Below are 25,310 nucleotides of genomic sequence, written 5' to 3'. Positions count from 1 at the left end.
CATGTTGATTTGATCATGTAAAAAGAAAAAAAAGAAGAATGTTTACCTTAAGGATTGGCATTTCAGAAAATATTAACCCATTTTACATGTGCATTTACTCTACAACACTTACACACGGCTTTGATTGTGCCAGATACTGTCACAGACCTCAAAATAAGCATACACACATAACTGCATTCCTAAATATGCACTTCATGCAGCTTCTCATGCACATCTGTGAGTTCCTACTACAAGGCAAGCCAAATGGGGACAATTCAACAAGTCATTTGCATCCAGCACACACACCCTGTCCAGCAGGAAGCATTATGTGAACTTAAAACGACAGAGTCAGGTTTCAAGCAATCGTAAGTTTAGCTGAATTTAATATGACATATGTAAATAAATCCCACTTCAACACAATACTGTTTCCTGTTTAGTGACTGAGAAATGCAAGTATTCCAAATGACCTGGATGTCATAAATCAACTATTTACCGACAAGTCACTCATCCAAAATGTTGTAATATTGTCTCACAAGGACTGATCTATTTAGTGGATCATGGCAGGCCACATGACCCCCCAGCTGTCTAACCACAACAGAAAGGGGCCTACACAGACCCTTTAACTCTATCTGGGCCTACAACTTGTTTCAATATTGCAGCACACTGCATTCCATACTAAAAAACGTATATGCTTATACTCATAAACAGTATTTGTCCCCATGATAGTTAATTCATATCTCTGACTTAGTGTGAGTAAAACGACGCTGCTTGATTTAAAACGAGGAGTTATGTTAGGCTTCTGCTGCTGCTGGTGCTGCTGCTGGTGCTCCTGCTAAGGGCGACGATGGCTCTGCCCAACTAACATTACCGGTTTGTATTTTATTTAAGAAGACATTGAACAAACGAACATAAAGAATAAAATGAGTTATATCTGACTACACTTCAGCAGTTTCTCACGTTTAACGTTATGCATTCGTAGCGAACACTGGTTAGCTTCTTGCTAAGTAGCTACTTCCATATCTGCATTTAGAAAAAAACAAAACACTGCGACGACAGCCATCACACAACACCATTACACGAGAATACGATATTGGTGTTTAAATAAAATGAATCCTGTTTGGAAAATATTACCTCCTGCAGCAAAAGTATTGTCCTCTTCTTGTTTTGTTCAATTGATTTGGTTTCTTTTTGTAAAAAATTGCCTTGATGGATTTTACTCTAGCATTAGCTAACTGAGGCTATTCAGAGTTACGCCCACCTCAGAAACTACGCCTTGCGATTCGTTGAACCACACGGATGAAATAATTCTTATTCACGAACCCGGCGTTATGATTGGTTTATTCTTTTATAGACACATACATCAACCAATAAAATAGACGCTCAGTACTACTTGTCGTCGGTGCTCTTGCTTATCATGGATGGTGTTTATACTATGTGCACGTCACGCACGTCGGCACTGCCGGGTTTGCTCGGTTGATACCCTGTTGTTGAACATGAGATAAATAAAATACCCTCAGTGCAAGTAAACACGTTTCACCAGTATTCTTACGATGCCTGCAGGAGGTCAGCAGTTTATTCCAAGCCCTGAACATCATACTCTGTAGCTCAACGGTCCTTATCCGGTTTCTCTGAATCTTGGTGTTAAGTGACTTTCTCAAACCATGTGATCAAAGGTGAAAATTGTAGCATTTAAATCCAAAAAAAATCTTCAAATATAATCAAGGAGTTTCTATTTATGATTTTACACAGGTACTATCCTGCTAAAGTTAATATATGTAAATTCTTCCCAAATTAAACACCAGATGTACTTTTTGTAATTGTGAATGGGAAACTATTAAACTTGTGTAGTTTCATGCTTCTTTTTAGGGCTTTCAAAACATTTAGAAAAAGATTCCATACAGATTAAACTGTATATATTACTTTTTTAATAATCTCAATTGCTCTACATATAACTATATATAATATACATATTCACTATTTTAGCAAAATATATCCATAAAATGATTTGTTTTGAAAGGCTACCCTCCTATAATTTGAAAGATACTGAACACTTAAATTTCAAAAATAAATTAGCAAAATTTTCAAATGTACTCCAATTGTTTAGGAGACCCAAAGCTTGTTTTTTCTTTTCGTTCCTTATGTTTTGTTATGCAATATATTTAATTTGTAAATTATTTTAAAACTGATTTACTGCAATTTGCATAAGGAAAAACTGGAACATGGATACTCCAAGAATTGATAGTATTTATTGCCTTTTCAGTAAAAAAGAAATTGTAATTTTATGATCCCAAATAGATGAGTAACTGATTAAACATCATGCTCTGTTGCTCAAAGCCCCATATCTAGTTTTTGAATCTTGGCATTTTAATGAATGTATACACATCTTTAAAATAAGAATACATCTCTTAATCACATCAATCATTTGGCCTTTTTACCCTTTATCAGAACTAAAAAGGCACGACAAGTTCATGGCTAAAATCTTCAAGATTACAAAAAAAAAACAGAACACAAAAAATCTAATTTTCACTCTTTTATTGAATAACACTGAACATGTATTGACAATTTTTGCACCAAACGTGTGCAAGCAATTCTAAAACTACATATCAAAACTAAAATGGACTAAAAAATTATACAATTTCAGAAAATATACATTTCCCAGTCTATGCAAATCTTTGTCTCTCCATCAAAACTCAAAGTTCTAAAAGTGCTGGCATGTGGATGGACATTGTCTCACACTGCTGTTGAAATTCAACACCAAATATTCATAAATGACAAAAGGCAACGGTAAAAGTAGTCATCAATAACAAATTCAAATAATCTATTCGATTCAATATCAAATTTCAGGAGCAGTGTGTGGAATTTCCTGAACGTTTCATCTTGATGCAAGCATTTCCTTTTTAAATGAGGTCAGGTATCACAAGTGACCACAGGAGAAACAAAAATCAGCCTGCACAGGCGCCCCCCCCCCCCCCACAGATGGCAGTAATAGATTATAAAAGACAAAAAAAAAAGTACAAATTAAAATTTTAGCAAAGAATACAAAGTTTCTAGACTCAATTAGGTTGTGTCAGGGACAATGTCTAAATATCTAGATAGATGTGTCCTACATTACACTCTTGGATAAGCACTTTTGTTTCTTTGGACTTTTTCAAAGTGAACCTTTTCGAAACGTGGGAAATTCAAATCTTCACCACAGTATATAATTGCGTCATGTCATGTTTAGCTTTCGAGGTTGTATCAAATTCATAGTAACTTTTAAACCAAATCTCACATACTTCATATACAAATATAAAATGACTATGAAAATATTTAAAAGGAACCAATATGCAAGTTAGAGACTCAAACGACATTTGATGACACTGTTCCCCCGACAAGACACTTCCTCTCAGACTGCTGAAGAGCAGAAAAACAAAACTTTGAACGGGTTCAGTTTATGCTTGCATGTCAGGCCTCATCTACATTTTCTGGAGCCGCTATGTTCACTTGTCACGTTAGTGCAATTTCAAATCTTCTGATCATGTCACAATTGGAAGTCCGTCAAGGCTAGATCAAGTGGATAGTTTGTTTTTGTCCAAGTTGTCTATTGGACCCCAAGACTGAGATTTTAAAATGGAAGTAGACAGTTCCACAGCTAGTGGAGACAAAGTATTCTTTGTCAGCACCTTTCAGATCAGATGTGAAAGTTAATCAATTAAAAACCCAGACTACATGATCAGATTTTTTCAAAATTGCACCAAAATGTTGCTCAACACAGCCAAAGCAACATAAAATCCAGATTCTTAAAATGGCCATGTACAATAGAAGGTCCAAACAAGCAAACTACTAAACCCCTTTTGACTTAATATTCTCTTAAGGAGTGATAAACATGGAGGGATTTAGTTGAAGGTTAAACATTGTATATATGGATAACGTTAGCATTAGTTAATGGAACAAAATAATACGCTGGGAGTAAAAGGTATTAACGGAGTAATGGCACAATTGCAAAGGAATTTTCAATTTATCTTTAAACTACACAACATGGCAGATCCAAGGTGGAAAATGGTAGCATTGAAGTCCACAGAAATTGGAGTTTTATAAATCATAAAATATATTAAGAAAAATTGATTCTTTATTGCCTCTACTGAAAATTCCCCTTACAGTTTACATCACGTTTCCTCGAGGGCCGAGTAGGCAGAACCAATAATCATCGCCCACTGCTGTAGCCTGGGAAAAACTGAATTAGAATATCTTGCAGGGGTTTGTTGACGGTCATGGAGTAGTTTATGCCCAAGTCGTGCCTGCAGGCCGGGCAGGTGTGCACATCTGCTTTGAAAGATCGCTGAAGGCATTCCTGAGGTAAAAAGAAACATCTTTTACTTTCAGGCACTCAACTATTTTTTGGGAATTAAACATTTCAGTTAAACGGAGTTTAAAAATGTACAAGAAACCTGTTAGTCGTGGCCTTTAATTAGGATTTTCCTACATTTCCCATAATGCCATTTGACAGTTTCAGAAGCAATTTGTCAGGTGGGTGTAAGGTAGGGATGTGTTGATGGATCAAAAGCTACTACAACTACCCTGATATTTAAGAAAACCATTCTAACCCCACCACTACTGCAACATAATAAAATAATGACATCTTGTAGGTCGTATATCATTCATCGAAAAAAATCCTTCAACTGCTTTTGAACAATTAAGCCATATCCACAGTCTACGAGGTCAATAATAGTTTCTTACCCTGCAGACATTGTGGTGGCACTCTGTGGTGATTGGCTGATAAACCACTTCTTGGCAGCAAATGCAGAGGAAAACCTCTTCAACTTTGTTCAAGAATTTCTGCGGGAAAAAAACATTAAATGTGTGAAAACATATTACAAACTGCTCTGACTAGCAAGAGGTTGACAGCAGTTCACAGCTGACAGACACGGCCTTCTGCCATTTCAAACATGCGAGAGATTTCCTGGAGCTCCTCGGTTATCATGTTCAAAAGTGTACACCAACAAGCTCCTCTGTTGTTCCCAAACAGAATACCAATCTAGAGATAAGACTAGTTCATACTGAAGTTCTCAAATAGCAGCAAAACGCAGCCCTGAGAAAGCTCCACCCATTAGTCACAAACCAAACTTCACATTCATACTAGGGCAGTTCCATTGTGGCAAAAAATGATTATTGTGGTCAATGTTGAGATCACAACTTCTTTTTGTTGTACATTTCAAAGTTAAATGCATCAAGTTTGTGCTCTAGTAAACACATTATTCATAAGACGCATCAGCCCTAATACTAGCCATTTTATTTCAGCAATCAATTGAAATTACACTAATGTGATACATTAAGTGTCAAATATATTATGCTGGAGCTTCTATTCAACGCAAATATAAGCTTAAACATTTAGAAACCCTGCTGGTGACGTCACCAAATACATAGCCATGCTCACCGGTCCAAGTGACAGTGACTCCATGGCTTCATCCCACAGTTTCTTGTTTAGCTTGTCATTCTTGATGAAGGATTTCTGCTCCTGGGTCAGCTTGTACACTTCTAGCTTTATTTTCTTTGAAGACTTGGCTGGTGAAGACTTTGGGGAATCTGACAGAAAGAAAACACATTTTGAATTTCACTAGTATAAAAAAGGTGGCCGACTATACTAACAGAAAACTAAACACATTTTTCCACCAATACCACTGTGGCAGTGGGGCAGTGGGGTGTGGTTAGGGCGCCGGCTGCTGGGGAGAGACAGGAGTGTCCCAGCTGGAGAACAGACAGCTGAACGGAATCAGGTAATCAGTCACATAATAAATGCATGGTGATGGCCTGGTTCTGTTCTCTTGCAGTAGGCTGGATCCCAGCAGCGAGGTCGTTTGAAGCCACAGCGCCACAGTACAGGAGAGCCGCAGAGCAGCCGAAGCAGCCGACGCTCCCGTCTGACCACCGCTTAAACTTGTGAATTAAAGTCTGTTTGGTACACAATCTCTTCTCCGATCATCATTCCCTCGACTGTGGACAGGTGTAGTCCACAACCACTTTCTGTATGCTACTGGTGATATTGTACACAAAAAACAAACCCAAAGCATGGCTGTGGGGTGATCTGCAACAGTCGTATATATGAACTGCTGTTGAATATTGGGTAAAAGTAAAAAAAACAAAAAAAAAAAACACACCAATACACCAATACACACACACACAGTACTTACCACTGCCTTGAGATTTTCTCTTCCTCTTGGATGTAGCAGCCTCCTCTTCCACTTCATTTTTGTTCTCTTTCTCTTTCTGATAGCCTGCAGGATACTGGAACAAGATTGAGTCCATTTAATTGAAGTTATGCCACTGCCAGCTATCCGCTCAAAGCAAAGCTACCACTTGCATCTTTATTGACACGTCTTTCTGCTGCCAGTTGATTTTCAGGCAAAATTTGAAATTGCTTTAGAAGTAATTGTGAACCCGGCAATGTGAATCTAATTAATCTAACTCTTGGTATAATGTAGTCTGGATGATCATCCCTACCTGCATGGTGAGACCGAGCTTCTTGATGCGTTCCTTGCCATCTCTCGTCCATGGTGCCGGCTCATCGTCGTCACGCTTCAACAGATACCGCCAGACCAAGAAGCCAGACTTGCCCTTGGCTGGCCAGTACTTTACCACCTGAAGGACGTCAATGACACAAATGTAAATTACAAATAGATGCTCAAAATCACAAGATTATTTTTCCAAACAAAAAAAAGGTAATTCAGTTGTGGTGAACTGATCTATTCCATTTATTTATTTATTTTTGCAGTTTTGCAATTCATAAAAACTAAAAATGTGTTAATAATCACATCCCATGACAATGGGATATGCAGATGTGTGTACAGTGTACCCCCCATACCTTATATATCCCATCATATCTGTTTCCTTCCTCAGGGGAGTATTTACTGTGCTTGCGACCCTTGCAGCTGCGCACAACTCTAACTGGTCTGCCTTGTTTCCAGCCCTTTGCCTCGGCTCCATTTTTGTTGTTGACAGGGATGTTGCAGTTGAGAGCCACCGCCCTGGTGAGAATGAGTAAAAAGGTTAGACATGCAAAAACTGACAGAATTCTGGTTAATTCAAAATGTTTATGTCCTGTAGTGTCATACCTGTTCATGTGGGTAAGTGTCTGGTCACATGATTGCTCAGCTGTCCTCTTGTTTCCAGAAAGATCTCGCCCTCCAGAGCCGGTGTAAGTGAACTCATTACCATCATCCTACAATGCAAGACACATCACAAATATAAAAATAAAACTAAGAAAGGAGATCTTTGGTTGTTAGAAACATATTTAATATAACAACTTTTCTGATAACATTACTGAAAACCCTTTATTTGACAAATTTTAAGAAAAGGAAATAAAAAACGGCATACCACGTCATCCTCATAGCCGCCTGCCAGGACCAGAGAGTAGGCACCGTCATTGCTCCTGCCGTGAATTCCAGCTACATGAGGCCTGTGGACGCCAGATTCACTGACCTAGAAGATCATTTAAACATTATGGATGGCAGTTAAAAAAAACAAAAGGCCACAAACAGTTTAACAGCTCTAATTCAACTCTCCAGTTGCGCGGACTGACCTGCACTCTGAACTTCCACAGGGAGCCGACGGGGACGCCGGGGATTGGGCCTTGGTGGTTTGATGGGACGATGGTGCACTGCTTGGTTCGACCAACACAGGCCATTCCCTGGCGGGGGGGAGGAGCAACTTGTGTATTTAACATCAAGTATAGTAATGTAGTTAGTGGTCTACAAGGAAACCGAGCATGTAATCCGTAATCTCATTTCTCACAACATGCTGTATTTACTGTAACTGTGATAATGTCAAACAAAATCCCGTCTGTAAAAATATTCATTGTACATCAATTCAACAATACGCTTAACTGTGCATCCATTAGAAATGCTGATTGGATATCCGAATTGGAAAAAATGTATCTAAATATATTTTGCACATCTGAATAAGATTCAGTGTCTGGCAGCACTGCGTCCGCACTCACCTTGCCCCAGTCCCTCTGGCTGGAGGAGCTGGCAGAAGCCATCTTAGATTTCTTCTTGCTCTCTTTTAGCTTCTCTCCAGCCAACACAACTTCACTGGCGTCATTACGGCAACCTGGGCAATACCTGAGATAGTATGACATGTAGAGTACAAGGCTAAGTCAAACAATGGACAGCTTGTGAATCTGGGTGGAAGCTACCTGCCTCGACTCATCCACAGCTGCACAAAATGGCTATGAATAAAGCTTTGAAGCACTTTGAGATCTTATGAATTCAGTATTTGCAATGAATACTTGGTAATGACTAACCGTTGAAAACACTTATGGAAGAGCATCAATTTAGGCAGTGCATTTTAAAATTCCCTTCACAAATACAGGAAACAATTGGCACAAGACCATTATCAACATATGTCAGGATATCTGAATTTATGAATGTGAATCATCCTACTGACCAGTCCTCGTCATCAGGGATGGAGGTGAGCGGAGGGTTCAGGCAGTAAATGTGATAGGCCATGTCGCATTCGTCACACAGCAACTGTTTGTCAGGATCCTGCTTGATGCCGCAGATGTGGCAGTTACACCACTGGCAGTTTTTCTTGGGATCATCCTTACAGTGCTTGCACTCGGGTCCATTTGATCCTGAGAATAGAGACAGTTCATTATAGCATACATTCCATTTCATTATACAGCATTTTCAAATCACGTGGTTTCATATGCACCAGTTAACGTCAACTGTTCAGACAGACAAGATTCAAAATCCTGATTATTCACAAGTCCTCACTCCATACAGCAGCTACTCCCACATCTTTACAATTAAAAATGTTCATCCTAAAACTTACTTTTTAGCGGACTCTCAGATCCAGGTGGAACGTCACCAAGAGAACCAGGCTCCTCGATTTTGTAGATTTCAGTCAGGAACATGATCCGACAATCATTAAGAGAGTCTCCAGCATCACTGCAAACAAAGAAATTAACACTCAACGGTGCCCTTCATGGTAGTAGATCATTCTGCTTGAAACTTAAGCTGGGATAATAGGAAACTAGACAAAAACGCAGCCGTGTAATAAATACATAAAGAAATTAGGCTTCTTTTTACACCATCAAGAGACAAAATAATTACTTTCCTCTTGGTGTAAATGATATCCAAATCCACATTGTTGATACTCTAACTTCTTAAAATGTTAGTAGCACATAGCACCATATTATGCAATCTACTTTTATACCACAGCAGGAAACAAACCTGTTCCCACCTGCTTCTGTGACATCCAAAAACCAACAAACTTTGATATATGGATCAAATGGGACCACAAGATCATCACCTGCCACTGCAGCAGGTTGAGCAGACATTTGACTTGTGGCAGTTCCCCCTACAATGCAGGAACTAAAAGGTCACATGTAACAAAGCCCTTACCCAAGGATAATCTTGGCGTGGATCTCGCGCACAGTGCGCGTCTCCCTCTTCCTCTGGATCTCAGCATCATACCAGTAGCCACGCTCCTTGGCATCGTCTGGGTTGTAGTTGACCATAACGACCATTTTTGGCTCCAACTGGTGCCACTGATACACCGTACGGGCCCGTGGGCGAACATCGTTGGCCAGCAACTGAATCAGTCCGTTCTCTGGGTAGCTGTGATAGTAAATTTGATACCACATCAGTTTGCAGTTTGGAGGCAAGCCATACACCACCACAGGTGCTTCCTACACAGGGCAGCATGGGAGTGTAACCAAATGTCTAAATGTGTGTTTGAATGGTGAGGATCAACTGCTGGTACACCCAGAGGAATGTTCCTCAAACTGAGAATAAGTCCAGAGATACGACAAAAAACAAATGCTTAAACTGTTGTTAGTACTTCACACTCATGAAACATTATACATTTAATTTTAGTCACGTAATTAAGATTTAAAAAAGGCAATGCCAATGCGCCGTTCCATGAGGATGTGTTACCGTAAAAGTAGATTAACAGCCTCGTATTTCAATTGAGACAATGGAAGCACATGGTATGTTGCCCAACTGGTTATAGGGTTTGATGGTTTAAATTAGTGCTCTGCTTTCTAACCTGCTATGCTTCTGTCCAATGTCTATATTCACACAGCATGTAAAGTCAGGACTCAACCTTAAGGATTGCCCTGGGCCAGTAAAATGCCACGTCTGGCAGATTAATTTACATAAATAAAGATTTAACATGGCCATGAACTTTAATCTTTCTTGTAAATTTATAAAAAAAACTAATCAATAAGACAATTTGTACAGGGGCAAGTAAAAATTGACATGTTGAACCCTGAAAGTCTCCCTGAACAAGATTAGCATTATAGCAAGCAAAGTAACATCCTGGCTGTCTGGTCATTAGACTCTTTCCATCCAACTATTTTATTATATTAACAAATGTCAGGAAACTGACATCATTTTACAACTTTAACACTGCACATTGACATTCCTGCATCACTGCAGCTCTGATGGACTATGAAGCAATTAACAGGTCAGTTTGACATCCTGATACATCCATCAACCCATATTGTAGACTTTGTCTGCTTCTCTCTGCAATCACTTTTCCAAACATTAAATATTTCTTCAGGGAGTCAAGTTTGTGTCAGCGTGGGCTTCATGCAGCGCCGACAGCTTGTTGGAGTAGCAGCCGCTAACAACAAAGGGGCGGGGCTAAAAGGGTCAATTATGATGTTCAATTGTGTGCTATTAATCTTTAACATTTTCCTCGACTGAAACCAATTAGTTTCTTCTTCTGCACTCATAATTACTGACAACCAAATTAAAGCTCTACAAAGCAGGTGGTTGGTCATTTGTTAAAAAAACAATGTCGTTATATGTCAATGCTCAGATCGTTGACAGGGTGACGTTAGCTGGGCTCAGTGTAATTTCCCAAACATATTCTGACAGCTTTAAATGTTGATTGATGGTCATAATATTAGTAATAGAAAAAGGATTCTTACTCTTCATATTTAACATGGTACAGTATCTCCTCTGCTGGCTGCGCCTCAGCAGCCTCTTCTTTAGGCGTCTTTGTCGTCTTAGTAACATTCACGATCTGGGCCTCAAACCACGCTCCCATGTTCAAGTCCCTTGCATCGACCAGCTCATTGATCTTGAAAAGACACAAAGAAAATACATTTAGAAAGATCTTCAGAGACATTTTAAAAGCTATACCAATTGTCTTAAACACAAGTGGCAGCTGAAATACCCCAAAAAAAACAACTTACGAAGTGTTTTGTATCCCAAAAATGTTCCAAAAATTAGATTTTCCAGTTTGCTTATTGCAAAATGGCTCGCCTGAATTTCTCATGTCATGCCTCTATCCTTGCATACACCGAATTTCAAAACATGATTTAAAATTACACCTTTACACAATGTCCATAAGAATGTGGGTGAAGAAATAGAGACCGGCTCAAATACATTCCTACACATCACCTTTATCCAAACCGTCTACATTTGTATATTCATGCAAAGTGTCCGCCACATAAACAGCCATCTCAGTTCGGTAAGTGGGGAGTCGAAATAGACAATAAAATCACCCAACAGCAACTTTACAAAACAAGCCAAACAACTGGATTACACAGAGTTGTGTTTTGAGACACGCTAATGTTTGAAAACATTCACTTGAATCCCAAAATGTCTCTCCTGGGCAGCATTCATAGTGTTGCACACGAAAAGTGTCAGAAACAGTTGTGTAAAGAATGATAAAGAGAGCTAGAGAGAAGTTTAACCCTGGGTGTTATCTTGGCTCCACACAGCTGGCTTTAAACTGTGTGAAGTGGGTTTGAACATCAGATTCAGAAAGTTAAGGGAATTGCCAGAAACAAGGAAATAAATGTTTGTATTATTATTTAAATATTTGCTTTGATTCAAAATAAACCTGGCATTAGTAGTTTTAATTATGCATTATTAGATGCTTAGAGCTGGTTTTAGGAAGCTAAACACTCCCGCTCTAAAATCTATGTTATAATGCTGTGAAAACATCTCCTTTAAACTACTGCTTTTATTCAAGTTTCTCACCAAAAACTACATTTTATAAGATCACTTATGATAAGATTTGTTGTTCCCGGTAATCTTACATTGTGAACAACATCTCTGGATTACTGGGATCGACTAGTAGAATGCATAAATTCCAATCACATGTTTTTTTTTTTATTCAGTTCATTAATAGTTTAATTCTTATTTACCGTGTGCCCGACCAAGCAAGTGAGCTGCTAGATGTACTAGCCCAACGAGGCAAAATGCTCCGGACAAGTAACCTGCAAATATTAAATATAACACAGAATTTAATCCTGACTACCAGCTTTAAAACGCACCTTGTAAAATCCGAACCCCGGATCGACGAGTTCTGCTGTGTTTGTCTGAGCAGATGTGCCGGCAGTCTGACCCTCTACTTCACCGTGAGTTGAGCTCTTGTCAGACTCACTCTGGGTTGAGCCACAACCAGAATCAGAGTCTGAGAGCTCTGCTTCTTTGTCCTTGCTCTTGACGACGTCAACGGCGGCCATCTTCTGCCTAACAAGCAGCTGAACTATGTCATTTAGGCCCACGTTGTAGTCGAATATGGTATGGCCGTCCTCCATCTGATGTTAAAAAAATTACACGGTTAAAAGAAAAGCTGCATTTCCAATTTTTTGGTTATTTCCCTGGTCCGTCATTTTATTTTCTTGCATTTATCACATTCTTCTTTTAATGCATATTTTGAAAACGAGGAAATGTAAAGCAAAAATCATGTCAACTATCACCCATATCCCTCCAATACTGAAAATGTTGCCTTAGATTAAATAAACACAACTCTAGAAAAAAAACAGACAACAACTATGTTACAAGAGGCAGACTCTTTTAAATGCTAATACTTTAAAAAGCTTTTAAACTTCAACTCACTGGGGCACAATACTACAATGAGCATCAAAGACACATCTGAACAAAATCTTTAACTGTGCTGCTTTACCTGCTTGCCACGGTAGAACAGCCTCTGCTTCTCCGGCTCCACCTTGAAGAGCTCCGTGATTTTGAGACGCAGCTCATCCACCTTGGTGAGTTTGGACAGGGAATCGATCCGGTGGGTTTCCTTCCCATCCATTGTGCGCACTTGAATCCACATTGCAGCTGCCCTGTGTCAACAGCCAAAACATGACAGATTTTAGCCACATAATCATACCAATTATTTTAATAGATCCCGTAAGTAATCAGTCTTGTTTAATGGATAATTTGAGCGACTCCAGCAGACATCAGCGATCAGAAGGTAACCAGTTTTGTCAAACTCCATCCACAGCATTAGCAACAAGATTTAACTGCTGTTCATTTAATTTGCAATTGAGTCCAACCTGCCTACTGCAAAAAAGTAATACATGAATTAAAATGTAAAAGATCAAGGCTGTTGAAAAGCATTGAGTGGCACATCACTGTGACCTTGTCTGAGATGACTTGAAGGTTTGGCCTGTGCGTCTATCCTAAATTTCTGTTTGGGCATTTTCAATCAAATAAAAGCATTGATTTTTCTCTGCCAATTGCATGTATTAATAGCAATATAAATACCCACAATTATCATTGTTGGAGTTGATTACGATCATCATCACCTTGAGCCTGCACAACAACAATGAACGGAGACACTTGCCAGGCAGCCAAGCCAACTTTGTGATTACAATTTTAATTCAACATGCTCCTCCTCCTCGTGCACTGTTGCATTACTTTAATGCGTGTTGTGTTTTGGATTTCTTTAGTTGCGTTTCCTTTTAATGGACAATAAAGATTCACTGATTGTGAACCAGCAACTGTCACTACCAAGGTCATGTACAAACGGAGGTTTCCAAATTTAAAACGAATCTTTTCTTCCTCTTTTTAGCCTTCAATCCACACAAAGTCAACATTTTTATACCCTGGATTGTTGTTTTTTTAAAAGACTGCATGAACATTGTCAAAGCATAAGGTTTCAGCCAATTCAATCATTAAAAATGTTGTGCTGGTTTTCTTTCAAATTCATTTTGTTCAAAGAACGTTTAAATGTTTCCGAGTAGAGGAAATATGATTATGCCAGTCCTTGGTCTGTGTATTGTGTCTGGTCAGGACTGGGCTGTCACTTCAACAGAATATCAGAAAAGGGAGGGAACAAGCGGATTTAAATACAGTGCGGGAAACTGAACTGCAGGCCACTCCCAGTTCTTTTAAAAGCGAGCCGCACATCCGGACGGGAGGGAGCGCTAGCAAACAATGTGCCTTCTCTCTCTCACAATAAAACACACCGAAATAATACCTTGCATGCAACTTGGAGTCGATCATTGCAACACTAAAACGCTCCTTTACCTGCATTGGCCGTGTTTTGTTCTAACATGGTGGTAAACACGGAGCTTTTACTTTTGCGCTCTAACAAAAGGTGCACCACCAGTTAACAAAACATCAGTAATAACATCAAAAACAAACTACTTCCTCTCACCTAAAACGCGTTATTTCACCGACACCATTCATTCTTCTCAAAATGCAGACGAAAAACATGAGCCAATTCTTCAAGATCCAACACGGAAAAACAGGAAAATAAGCGCACTGTTTGAGGTTAGCGTATTTGTTTTGCTTCATAGGAAGCGGTGAAGTGACAAAGCTAGTTGTAATTTAACCTTGTGTTACACATTAAGTGGTAATACTACAGTTAAACAACACAAGCTAAGAGCTTGCGATAGTCAAGTTCATCACGCACCCTTCAATGCCTAATGTTACAACAAACCACGTTACAACTTATAGTTAGAGAGATTTCAACTGGTAACATTATGTTAGCAATAATAAATCAGAGCACATTCAACAACACGAAAACTGTCCCAGTGAGTTAACATTTGGATTGATTTAGAATTTAACATTTGTCTGGCTGGGGGACTTTGTGTAGTATGTTGAGCCAAACAGAAACGAGGTAGGACTTTGTCAAGTTAGCTAACCATAGTAAGCTAGCTAAGTTAATGGGTGAAGATTCCAATGAGTACAAATTTAAAAGTTATTAGAACATGAGAAAAAAACTGCTTTACCTGTTTGTTCGTCCAAGTGAAAACAAGAAATTGACGTTTACGGAGTAACGCGCACGTTTTCCGTAAATAACTTGCGTGTGTGAGGTTTGCACGACCAACTCTATGCCTTGTTGGAGATTGATCAATGAGTTATTCTTCAAGACTTTGATATCCCGCCTGCTCTAAAAGAATAGCTTCCCCATTGGCTAATTTCCTCTAAGAAAATGGAGTTCATTGGCTAGCAGAGCTGTCGATCTGAAATGTGACTGGAGCTTAGCCTCAGCGCGCGAAACGACATTCTCGTGGGTGCAGCTCGCCTCCGCAGAATTATCGCGAGATTATGAAGCGCCGTGTAAACTGGTAACCATGGGAGAGACAGATGGTACTTCTGGTAAACAACCTCACTGGTCCTGGTCGAACAGTTTATCAAGTCTGAATGTATAACTGCTTTACTATCTGGTTTCACAATGAGTTTCCTTCTTCAAACTAACCTTACAAATATGTTAAACTTTAAGTGGAGTGCTCTGATTGACTTATGCTGTTTAATTAATGATGTGCAATTACCTCCCAGTCTATGTAACCTCCCCTTCAGTTTGGCGGGAGCTGAAAGTGAATGAGGCCAACTCAGTTCAAACTAGAGTACTGGAAATAAGAAGCAGGTGTTTGTGTGAGAGGAGGATCTGTATTTGGATGCAAAGGGAAGACTGTGTGCATTTGCATGCAAAAATGCTATATACACAGTGCAATACCAGTACTCTGGCACCTACTTATATCTCTGATTCTATTTATTTAGTGGCGATATAAACTTGTGTTAGGGGTGTCTTTGTGGGCCACTGATCCACATGACCATGTGATCACTCTCTAGTGTCAATTATAAAGCAACAACAAAAAATGTAATGTCAACTTGCTCTGCTGGTGCAGGTTTATACAGATTTCTTAAGACACATCTTTTTTACCTCTCTGTAATACAATTTGCCTTTAATTTGTGTAATGCCATTTACCAGGAGAAGTGTCCCTTTACTAACGAGTCCAGCCAAGGCAAACATAAAGAAACCTATGCCTTACTTTTGTATTAAGAAAGTGGCTGCTACTTTGTGTCACTGCTACAAAAATGTAATGTTTTTAAATATTGCTTTTTAGTAGACCTTTTGACTGTGTTAATGTTGAGTAGGCTAAGAATCAGAATCAGAATCAGAATCAGAATCCTTTATTAGTCCCACAATGGGGAAATCTAAGGCCAGTAGAACACAAAGGAAGATGTCAAAGCTATGAATAATGTTCACAATTTATTAAATATATATTAACTTTATTTCTATTGCACGTTTCTTAAGATGTTTATGTTTACAACTTTAAAAGATACCGATACTAGGCCTAAACAGGAACATGGTACAAGAATAGCAAATCACAATACAGAAGTTAAGTCTCAAATGAGCAAAAAAGTAAAGAAAATAAATAAGAGTAAAGAGTGCTGCAGAGATGACGTATCTTTGTATGCCAACCTGGAAGTTAGCATCACCCTGGTACCCACCACATAAAGTCAATTCACAAATGAACACATTATCTTTTAAGTGTAAATGCAATCGCCAGAAGCAAAAAGCTAACGTTAGGCTATAAACAGATTACTCCACAGCCGTATGACTTCAGGTCACCAACACTAAGCTAAAGGCGGACTAGTGTTCGGAGAGATTATGTTAAGTAGTCTAATTGTTAGCGACAGACATGTAAAAGCTTCAAAATGTACATGTGGGGTACTTACTGGAGTATTTCATCTCGTAGAATAAATGGTGAAAATATCTTAAGCTTGCGTTAACGTCAGACCTTATTTCAGGCATCTAACTAAAACCCCATTCAAAAAAACCATTGAATTTGAGACCAGGGAACCGGAAGTGGGAAAACATTAAATCATTTCCGAGTTTTAGTGCTCATTCCTGCACCACTCTTATCAGATGGTAGTGAAACATGTTGCAGTGTTAAATTGCAAACTGTTATGCCTAAAACTAATGCCTAGGTACCTGAACACGTATTCCCCTCTTGGCTTTAATCTGGCATTTGGCACAATCACAACAGTTTTGTTTGACCTTTTGAGATTACACTTCTCACGAGCCATTAACAGCTCTGACATCTCAGATTTCACGAGACCGTTATTGCATTGAAGTAATAACAAACATTCAAAAATGTATTCTCTATGCCTAGTCACTCTTCTCTAATGGAGGACCTCATTTAATAGTAAAGTTCAGAAAACATTGTCCTAATGGAACAGGAAAAACTACTTTGATGTGTTGGAACTCATAATTTTCACAGCCAGTTCAGGATAGGAACCAAACAGTGACAAGACCACTTCTGAGAGGACCATTAATAATAAATATTGAAAGGTGCTGCCAATGATATTTCAATAACCATTTCCAGTTCCATAAAGTTAGATTCTTTCAGAAATAAATATAGCAAAATAGTTGATTAGTGAGCAAAAACAATAAATACTTATCTATATGAGGTCTGTGAGCTTGAATCATTTGGGGGACAATACCCTCCTTGTTTATTTAATTGCTTAGGAATTAACTTGATTAGACTGTATAAAATAAGTTGTTTGCTTGCAAGTTATCTTCCTATATGGATCTCAGGAGTGAGATAAAAGGAGGCTCTACTGAAGTTTGTCTGTAGCTGAAAACCCAGTCCCTGGGCTAACTGTAAAACTTAGAGCAAAGGAAATGGAAGAATAACGTTCTTCCCTTCCTCTAGAATCCCCTGACTGAGGCACTTCCCTTCTCATTGGAGATGCTCAGTATGAGCTATAACTCCCAGGGGTGAATGTGTGTAACTGTATGAATGTGTAGCAGAGCGCTACTTAAAAGAGTGCGCATGTTGAGAAAATCCTTCCCAGCATGAAAAAAGGTTCCAGAAAACCACTGAGTTAGGCCTATGAGCTGTATGGTGTCTATGGTGTGGTGGGTCCTTGACAAAGCTGCCTGGCAGGGACTGAACAGCACTCGGAGCTCAGGGAGGATGACAGGAAGTGGACACGACAGGCCAAGTCGTCCAGGAAATCCTTTTGTAGCTTTGTTATTGCTTGAGAAAGCACAACGGGTAGCGACTGCACGCTGAGAAGGATGGAGTCCAGTTTCTCTTCCAGAGCTACAATCCTCTTGTCCAGCTCCTCGCTTCGATGTTGAAGCTCCAACACCAGATCATACATCATGTTCTGAGTCTGGAAAGCAACAGGGAGGACAGTTCATAAATGTGACTTTACATCTGGCATTTGAAGCGCCATCGTTAGGGTAAGTGGATCTACATATTCTTACAAAAAGATTCTATTACATTAAATTACATTTCATTTAGCTGACGCTTTTGTCCAAAGCGACTTGCAATAAGTGCAAACAATCATGAGGATACAACTCCGAACAACAGCAAGAATCTTGCAAGAACATTAGTTTCAAATAAATAAACAAAAATAAACAAAAATAAATAAAATACAAGATTTAAGTTTTGTAAAAAGGTTTGTCACAATTTGTTGTGGTAACATGTAAATCTCATTTGAGTTCTTCATAATATGGTTTACTTAAATTAGTTAAAGCCGGGGGTAGGCAGCATATTTTTGGTATCATATCATTGGTAAAAGAAAATCCACAATAACCTCTCAGCATATTGTTATTCAAGTGGCCTGAGAGTTTACAAGAAAAGTTCAATAAACAAATTACAAATTCACGAAAGAAACATTTTCTTTCTCGTTGAAACATCTTTATGCAAATATGTTTTGTTTCCTACTTCTGCACTGGAGGCTTCATGTTTCCACATCACACTGTGCACGTTTTATATTGGACTACGATTGGCTTCCAAACTAGTTGTGAGGGAACAAAATTACACTTACATTTTCTCTCTTCAGCAGATGTATATGAAAACAGCCCTTTAGTGTCTAACTCTACACGTACAAGGATACTGCATATACAAACCTTGGCAAGGTCAGCAACTGTATTGGCCTGGTCAGTTAGTTTCCTTTGTTCCATTTTGACTCTTCGGAGTCTGAAATTGAAATTCAGAACCAAAGTCCGTTTTGTGCCAAGTAAAATAAATGCAGAGTACAGTTTGTCTTGTCAACAATTGAAGCCATACACTTGTACTAGTTATACCAAATTTAAACCAGTAATGTATCAGTCAGTATCAAACCCTACAAAGGATAAATGCATTAAGAACACACATTTCCCCTGGTTAATGTTTTTAACACAAACAAATTAATAATAAATTGCAAGTCAGTGGAATAAAACACTCAATTTAAATAAACTCAACCACACCATCAGCAAACTGTAACTATCTATTTTCTTCTTCGTCTTTAACTCTGCCCTTCTTGGTGATGACATGTTATACCTACTGGTGGATGGCTTGCAGGAATTTACGCTGATGGTGGCGTACTCTGGCGCGGTCAATCTTCTTGACCAGCTTGGTGTTTTTGTAGATGAGCCACGTCTCCCTCAACACATTGGCTGCTGTGTTTTTTACCTGAGCAGGATAAAATATCATGCAGATGAAACAGCAGAAGAGGGATTTCATTAATTGTTTCCAATAGGATTTACAGTAAGTAATGTTTGTATCATGTGCTTTGTTTTGTTTCCTTATTTTATTTTGCTGGTCTACTGTGTTGCATCATTTTGTTGATTAGGCTCCTCTGTAAAGCTCATTGAGACATAAATCAGAGAAAAACATAAACTGACCAAATAGGGCCCAAAAAAAGAAAACTGTGTTATTGTTTAGACATAACTTTAACTGTCAATATTTAACAATTATGTAAACAAATTTGACCTTTTTGTAGAGCTGAGTGTCCATCATGAAGTTATGGACGTGCTTTTCCGCTCTGGTGAGTTCTGACTTCCTCGCAACAACGGCGACCACTAATGCCGTACATCCCGCTCCCTGAGGACAAGAGCAGGGCTTTGTGACGCTGTGGCGGCATACTGTGGTGAAGAACATTACTCCACCGATTGTACAGTCTTCTTTATACTGGTATTTAAGTGACATTGTTATGAAAGTTAAATCAATTCTAGCTGCAGTTAGCAGAAATGAAGTACCAAGTAAACTCATAACCTTGCAACTACAATAATCATGTATAATAGAAAAGTGTTAGATAAACTGGTAAAAAATACAGCAAAGCCATTCATTATGTCTGTGTTATTCTTTCTTTGAATCTTGCTTTATAAAATGTACCTTACTTTTTATACAAGTTATACAAATATATTTACAAATGATGAGATTTTCTATGAAATGTCAGGCCAAAGAATGTTGGGGATAACCCTCCACTACACGACTGGTTGTTCTGTATCTGTACAAGCCTCACCATGATCCCTGTCAGCAGGCAAACCCCCTTCCCACAGTAGGTGTGAGGGACCATGTCGCCGTAGCCGATGGACAGGAAGGTGATGGAGACCAGCCACATAGCTCCAAGGAAGGTACTGGTCACTTCCTGTGCATCGTGATACCTGTGGAGGCATGACACGTGGATGTAAACCTCTAAGGTCTGAGAGACGCTTTGCTCTGTTACACCAAGTATGAATTGAATTAATGCAATTGGTTACCAGAGGTGAAAGTAGTACTAAAATATTTTTACTTAGGTAAATGCAGCAATATTATAGTATATAAATACTCTGTTTAAGTAAAAGTAATTAATATATTTAAGTAAAAGTACAAAAGTATCAGCCTAAAAATGTACTTAAACTACCAAACCATAAAGAGCAAGTTTTGCAGAATAGTCAGTTTTAGATTAATGTATGCATTATATTATAATATACTGCAGGGTAATGGACTGCTTTTATATAGGTAGCTTCGTGGAATTCCTCCTGGGGGTCAATAAAGGCTTATTGAGATAATAATACATCATAATTTCTTTGCTGATTATATTGTGTAATATTAATCTGAATCTGCAAAGAAACTAGTGAGTAAAGTTATTAAATAAATGTAGTGGGGTAGAAGGTATAATATTGGCCTCTGAGATGTAGTGGAGTAGAAGTATAAAGCACAAGAAAATGGAAATACTCATGTAAAGTAAATGTACTTAATTACTTTCCACAACTGTTGGTTACTAAAGGAAGAATAGGAAGAATGAGAAGTTCAGAAGTTTTAAGCTGATACCTCTCACACACACGCACGGTCCACGCTGCGATGATCCAACAGGACACGCTGAAGACCAGCAGGACTGTGCCGGGGCAGATGGTCATCAGAGTCTTCATGACAAAACGAGTGTCAAAGCTGATCTTGTTGAGCGCCCCGATGCTGCGGGAGGAAGCGTCCGTGAACAGCTTGCTGTGGAGCAGCATGACTCGGCCAATCAGGTAAAGGCGCAGGAACATCGGCACAGAGAGGATGATGTCGATGTCAGCATCCGCCACTGATGCCGTGTAGCTGAAGGCCAGTCGAGCAGTCCAGGTGAACACATACTGGCCCGGGATCGGATGGATGGCACAGATGAGGAGCTCGAAGGCAACAAAGAGAATCCGCTCAAAGGTCATCGCTATCCTCCAATCGTCTGCTCCGTTGTCCACCATGAAGAGCTGTAGAGAGAAGATCTTAGGGTAATGAATTTTGCATATTAAATGACCCAACTGACCTCAAAAGCAGAGGAATATTAATCATAAATATATGTATTTTTTTGTACAGTAGATTTAGAGTTTACTGTTTTATTGAGATGTTTCTTGATAAGATTAATATGGAGTGACAAGTTAAGCTGTTTTACGTTTTATCCAACTCAGCCAATTAGATCATCCACTGCATACTGTGAAAAAATATTTTCTGGTGACTTTTGTGCCCCAGGATCAGATGAACCACAACTTGGTCAGAGTCAAAGTAAGAATAACCTGGTATTAGGTTCTCCTGGATAATATTAATAACATTAATCAAAGAAAGCCAAGGACCATAGGTATGCATGGAGTTCTCTTAATTCATCCACATACCTGGATTTCCCTTGCATGGTACATCACAATGAGTCCAAGAAGACAAGCAGTAGAGAGGCTGATCAGGCCTTTCAGTACATATGAATATATGGATTGCTGTAAATAATGGAGACAAAAAGAAAAACAAGGTGAGTGAAGCCCGTTATGAAGGCATGCTGACTGACCAAAACAAATAAAGGTCAAGGCAAACTTTTATTTATCCCAAATAGGGAAATTTAGCAGGTCAATGTGCAAAGGTACAGAAAACATAAAAACAGTTATAAATACACAAAAGGTGATAAATACCTCAAAATTAAAGAATTTATCGGAAAGACTCTTTTTTGAACATAGTTGTTGAAGGGGCTCTAAAAGTTGCACTTTGCATTAACGGGACTGAATGCGTGGCACAAGAGTCTGACCAAGGGTCAGCAAAAACTTTTTTTGTACATCTGTTATCTCAATGTATAAAGTGAGTCTGTGGAGGACTAAAGTACCTTGCTGTAAAATTCCCTCGACAGCTCTGTCTCGATCACCATGACGATAATGCCAAACATCCCACAGACCAAAGCGTAGTCGCTCAGCTGTTTGCGCTTCCCAAAGAGAGCTTTTCTCTGACCCAGCCGGTAGCTAATGTCCTTGGTCTTCTTCTGTGGTACACTGCCTTCCTCCCTGGTCAGGTTCTCACTGTTGGCCTTAATAGAATCTTCTCTGATGACTTTGGAGAAGGCGTCCTCCAGGATGGCACTGTGAAGAAGCTGAAGAGGCTGTTGGCCTGAGTGGAGATCTGAAAGACTGGATCTCAAAGTGCTATGGCTGCTCAACGGTCGCACTGCATCCCCGTTGACTATGTTACCAGTTTCTAAGGTGGAGGAAGGTGGAGGAGTGTATTTAGGGAGGGAGAATCTTGATCCACTGGGGTGCTGAAAGTTTGTCTGCAAAACAAAGTAAGACAGTCAGCACAGGGCACTTAATTAAGGTAATGAAGGTCAGTTACAATGCTGCAATTGGACAAAGTTGCCCAACACTTTCATACGATTTATTTCATTTTTAGGTCAAGAAGATACTTTAATTAGGTCAGATTAAAGACAATTTGTGTACCTGACTTTGTTGCTGTCTTGCTGTCTCTGCCACTAAATCCTGGTTCTCAAGCGAGCTGTACTGGCTGATGGAGAAGGACTGGACACTTTTGTTACTGGCTGAAGTGGACGACCTCTGCACCCGCGGAGTGCTTGTTAAAGGATTGCAAGGGAGATGACGGCACTTGAGGATGATGGAGGGATCTCCAGATGACATGCAGTTCGGATCACCGCTCATCGAGCAGTGAGAGTCTCGCTTTTGACATTGCTGAACTAACAGTGGTTCTTTGCCAAAGAGCTCCCTCCAGTTGAGGTCTGCAGTGACAGCAGGCTTCTGATTTGTCTCAGCACATTCGATGGAGTTCAGAGGAATGTTGAATAAAGTTGCTTGGTTGCTGTCTTTAAGTTTATAATGATTAAAATGATTGCAAGGCTGTTGCTGCAATAGCTCCTTTCGACCTTCTTGGTCACTGCACTGGAGCGTGAAGTTATCCTGTGGATGGTTTGCTGCAGGTTTCAAAAGATTCCTTTGGTTCGTTTGCTGTGGTAGGACCTGGCAAGTGGTCAGAGCTTGGGTGCTTTGAGAGAAAGGCTGGGTGTGTGGTGAAGATGAAATGCTTCTCTTGTTTGAAACTCTGGAGAGGCAATCTTGCTGGACGGTGCCCTGTTTTGATTGTGGATGGAAACTAGAAGCCTCTGGATGTTGGTGTGCATCCGTACATGAACAACCACATCTGTTGTGGTTTGGATGTCCCACACTGGTCCCTGCTCTCTCCGCTGAGGGTGAATCATCTCCTACGCTACTAACCTGGCCACAAAGCAGCAGCCAGTCCTGATCACTCAGCTGTGATAAGGTTAGGTTTCGGGCTGAATCTCTTGGTGGACTGATGCCGTTAGATCTTTCGTGACTCGTCTCCTGTGGGGAAGAAGATGCTTCCACAGAGGTACCCGAGCATCGATCATGCATCCCCTCAGGAATTTTTGTCGGAGGTGATGGACCTCCTGAGGTACAATGCTCGTGGTCCCCATCACGGAAAACTTCACCCGTTGAGTCGAGACGTCGCGTTGCGTTGGTGGGTTTAACAAGAATCAACCTCATGGCATCACTGCAGAGCTGAAAAGAGATCGCACACAGATCATTTTTTCACAACTGGAAAAGAAAAGAGAAGATTAGAAAGAGAAAAAGAACAAAGGTCCTGCAATATGTTTTAATGCAGGATTGTTACGGTTACGGAATGATGTGCATAGAGTACCAATCTATGAACGCTTTTTTCTTCTTCTTTTTTTGCCACAAACATAAATGAGCTCAAAGCCTGGTCTGCAGAGGGATCCCCGAATTAAAGTTTTTATTTATCTGTGGCTTTTTTATTTTATTCTGTCTTAAGCCTAAATAGGCTTTGGAAAATGTTTTAATCAAAATCACTTACTCCTTAACTGTAAATATAACAGTCTGTTATATATCTAATAAAACACCTTCCTGTGTTTACACATGTAGTATTCATTCAAGGAAAAACTCATCACTGTTATAAACGCAACAATTTGTTTAATCTTAAATCGGCTGGTTATGAATGTGAAACATTCTGTCAAAAGCAGATGTGACCCCCTCTTCTGTCTGTCTACAGGAGATGGAAATCAGTCGGCTCAGAATTATACTCACCAGTTTCACACATTATTTAACTATTTCAGAGGAAAGAAAATCATAATTTTTATTTAGTGCTATTGTGCTGAAGTCTTAAATAACTATCTACAGAGGTTTAAGAAGTGGATGTAATTTTTAAACTGAAAATATTGTCAAATTTGTGCCGATTTATCCTTTTAATTTCATAACAGATGTCATCCTGATGCGACGTACATGAGACAAACTATGTTTCCATGAGTGCTAATTATTTTCTATGAATGTGAACCTAATTATTCCAAATGGTGGTTGTCTTATTTTAGACTTTAACCCTTCAACTGCAATTTAACATCCCAATTATTATAATTCTTCCCTTAATACATTTAAAAACTAATATATGAATAAATCCCGCACTGCTGGTGATCCTTACCTTTTTCTTCCATATGTTATTTTTCTCCAAACTTGAAAAAGCAGGTTACTAATAGGACATCCCGGCTTGCAGAACAGAAGTATTAAGAAGAAGAAGAGCAGCCTGAGTGGGTGCTGGACACTGGCTTGCCTCGTCCCAGTACGAACACTTGATAAAGGAGCTTTGGAGACGCTTTCCTTTGAAAATAATGATTAGAATTCAACATGAAGAAAGAAAGGGGCAGCAGCAGCTGGCCTGGTAAAAGGGTTGCCATGCAAATGAACAGGGAGTGGGAGGGTGGATCAACAGGTTTGGATGCAGAAAAACAAAAACCTGGAACATCAGACCAGAGTGTTAAGGCGGAACATCACACGTACAA

General features: G+C 39.4%; 3 protein-coding genes across 7 annotated transcripts in view; all 3 read right to left on the bottom strand.

Annotated features, from left to right (window-relative positions):
* The window catches only part of kdm4b (lysine (K)-specific demethylase 4B), a 47,940-nt gene extending 46,696 nt beyond the window's left edge, over positions 1-1,244 (bottom strand). The window contains exon 1 of the mRNA XM_029429453.1: positions 1,111-1,244. The gene's annotated coding sequence lies outside the window, so the exon portion shown is untranslated. The remainder of the gene's footprint in view (positions 1-1,110) is intronic.
* A 1,250-nt stretch (positions 1,245-2,494) lies between these two features.
* uhrf1 (ubiquitin-like with PHD and ring finger domains 1) lies at positions 2,495-15,073 on the bottom strand. The gene is made up of 17 exons (XM_029430480.1): positions 14,945-15,073; positions 12,886-13,048; positions 12,251-12,517; positions 10,895-11,046; positions 9,360-9,575; positions 8,788-8,903; positions 8,401-8,587; positions 7,952-8,075; positions 7,535-7,642; positions 7,330-7,434; positions 7,068-7,174; positions 6,818-6,980; positions 6,457-6,594; positions 6,147-6,240; positions 5,393-5,541; positions 4,696-4,794; positions 2,495-4,309 (listed from the first exon to the last, which is right to left on the bottom strand). The coding sequence occupies exons 2-17, from the start codon at positions 13,036-13,038 to the stop codon at positions 4,163-4,165; spliced, it is 2,325 nt and encodes a 774-aa protein (XP_029286340.1). The 5' UTR covers positions 13,039-13,048; positions 14,945-15,073; the 3' UTR covers positions 2,495-4,162.
* A 1,041-nt stretch (positions 15,074-16,114) lies between these two features.
* On the bottom strand, positions 16,115-25,067 carry kcnn1b (potassium intermediate/small conductance calcium-activated channel, subfamily N, member 1b). Of its 5 annotated transcripts, none has more exons than XM_029429957.1 (10): positions 24,953-25,067; positions 22,930-24,021; positions 22,326-22,763; positions 21,853-21,948; positions 21,035-21,453; positions 20,244-20,385; positions 19,712-19,822; positions 19,284-19,411; positions 18,868-18,937; positions 16,115-18,125 (listed from the first exon to the last, which is right to left on the bottom strand). In XM_029429957.1, the coding sequence occupies exons 2-10, from the start codon at positions 24,004-24,006 to the stop codon at positions 17,856-17,858; spliced, it is 2,751 nt and encodes a 916-aa protein (XP_029285817.1). In that variant the 5' UTR covers positions 24,007-24,021; positions 24,953-25,067; the 3' UTR covers positions 16,115-17,855. The 5 variants fall into 5 exon arrangements, 3 of the variants coding, with proteins under 3 accessions (XP_029285817.1, XP_029285816.1, XP_029285818.1); XM_029429956.1 differs by having other exon boundaries at positions 19,712-19,863; positions 21,052-21,453; XR_003832154.1 differs by having other exon boundaries at positions 18,111-18,125; positions 19,280-19,411; positions 19,712-19,863; positions 21,052-21,453.
* Positions 25,068-25,310: the final 243 nt, after the last annotated feature.

This window comes from Cottoperca gobio, chromosome 4 (assembly GCF_900634415.1).
Source record: "Cottoperca gobio chromosome 4, fCotGob3.1, whole genome shotgun sequence".
NCBI lineage: Eukaryota > Metazoa > Chordata > Actinopteri > Perciformes > Bovichtidae > Cottoperca > Cottoperca gobio.
The sequence above is the reverse complement of the archived record's forward strand: the minus strand, read 5'-3'. Positions and strand labels throughout refer to the sequence as shown.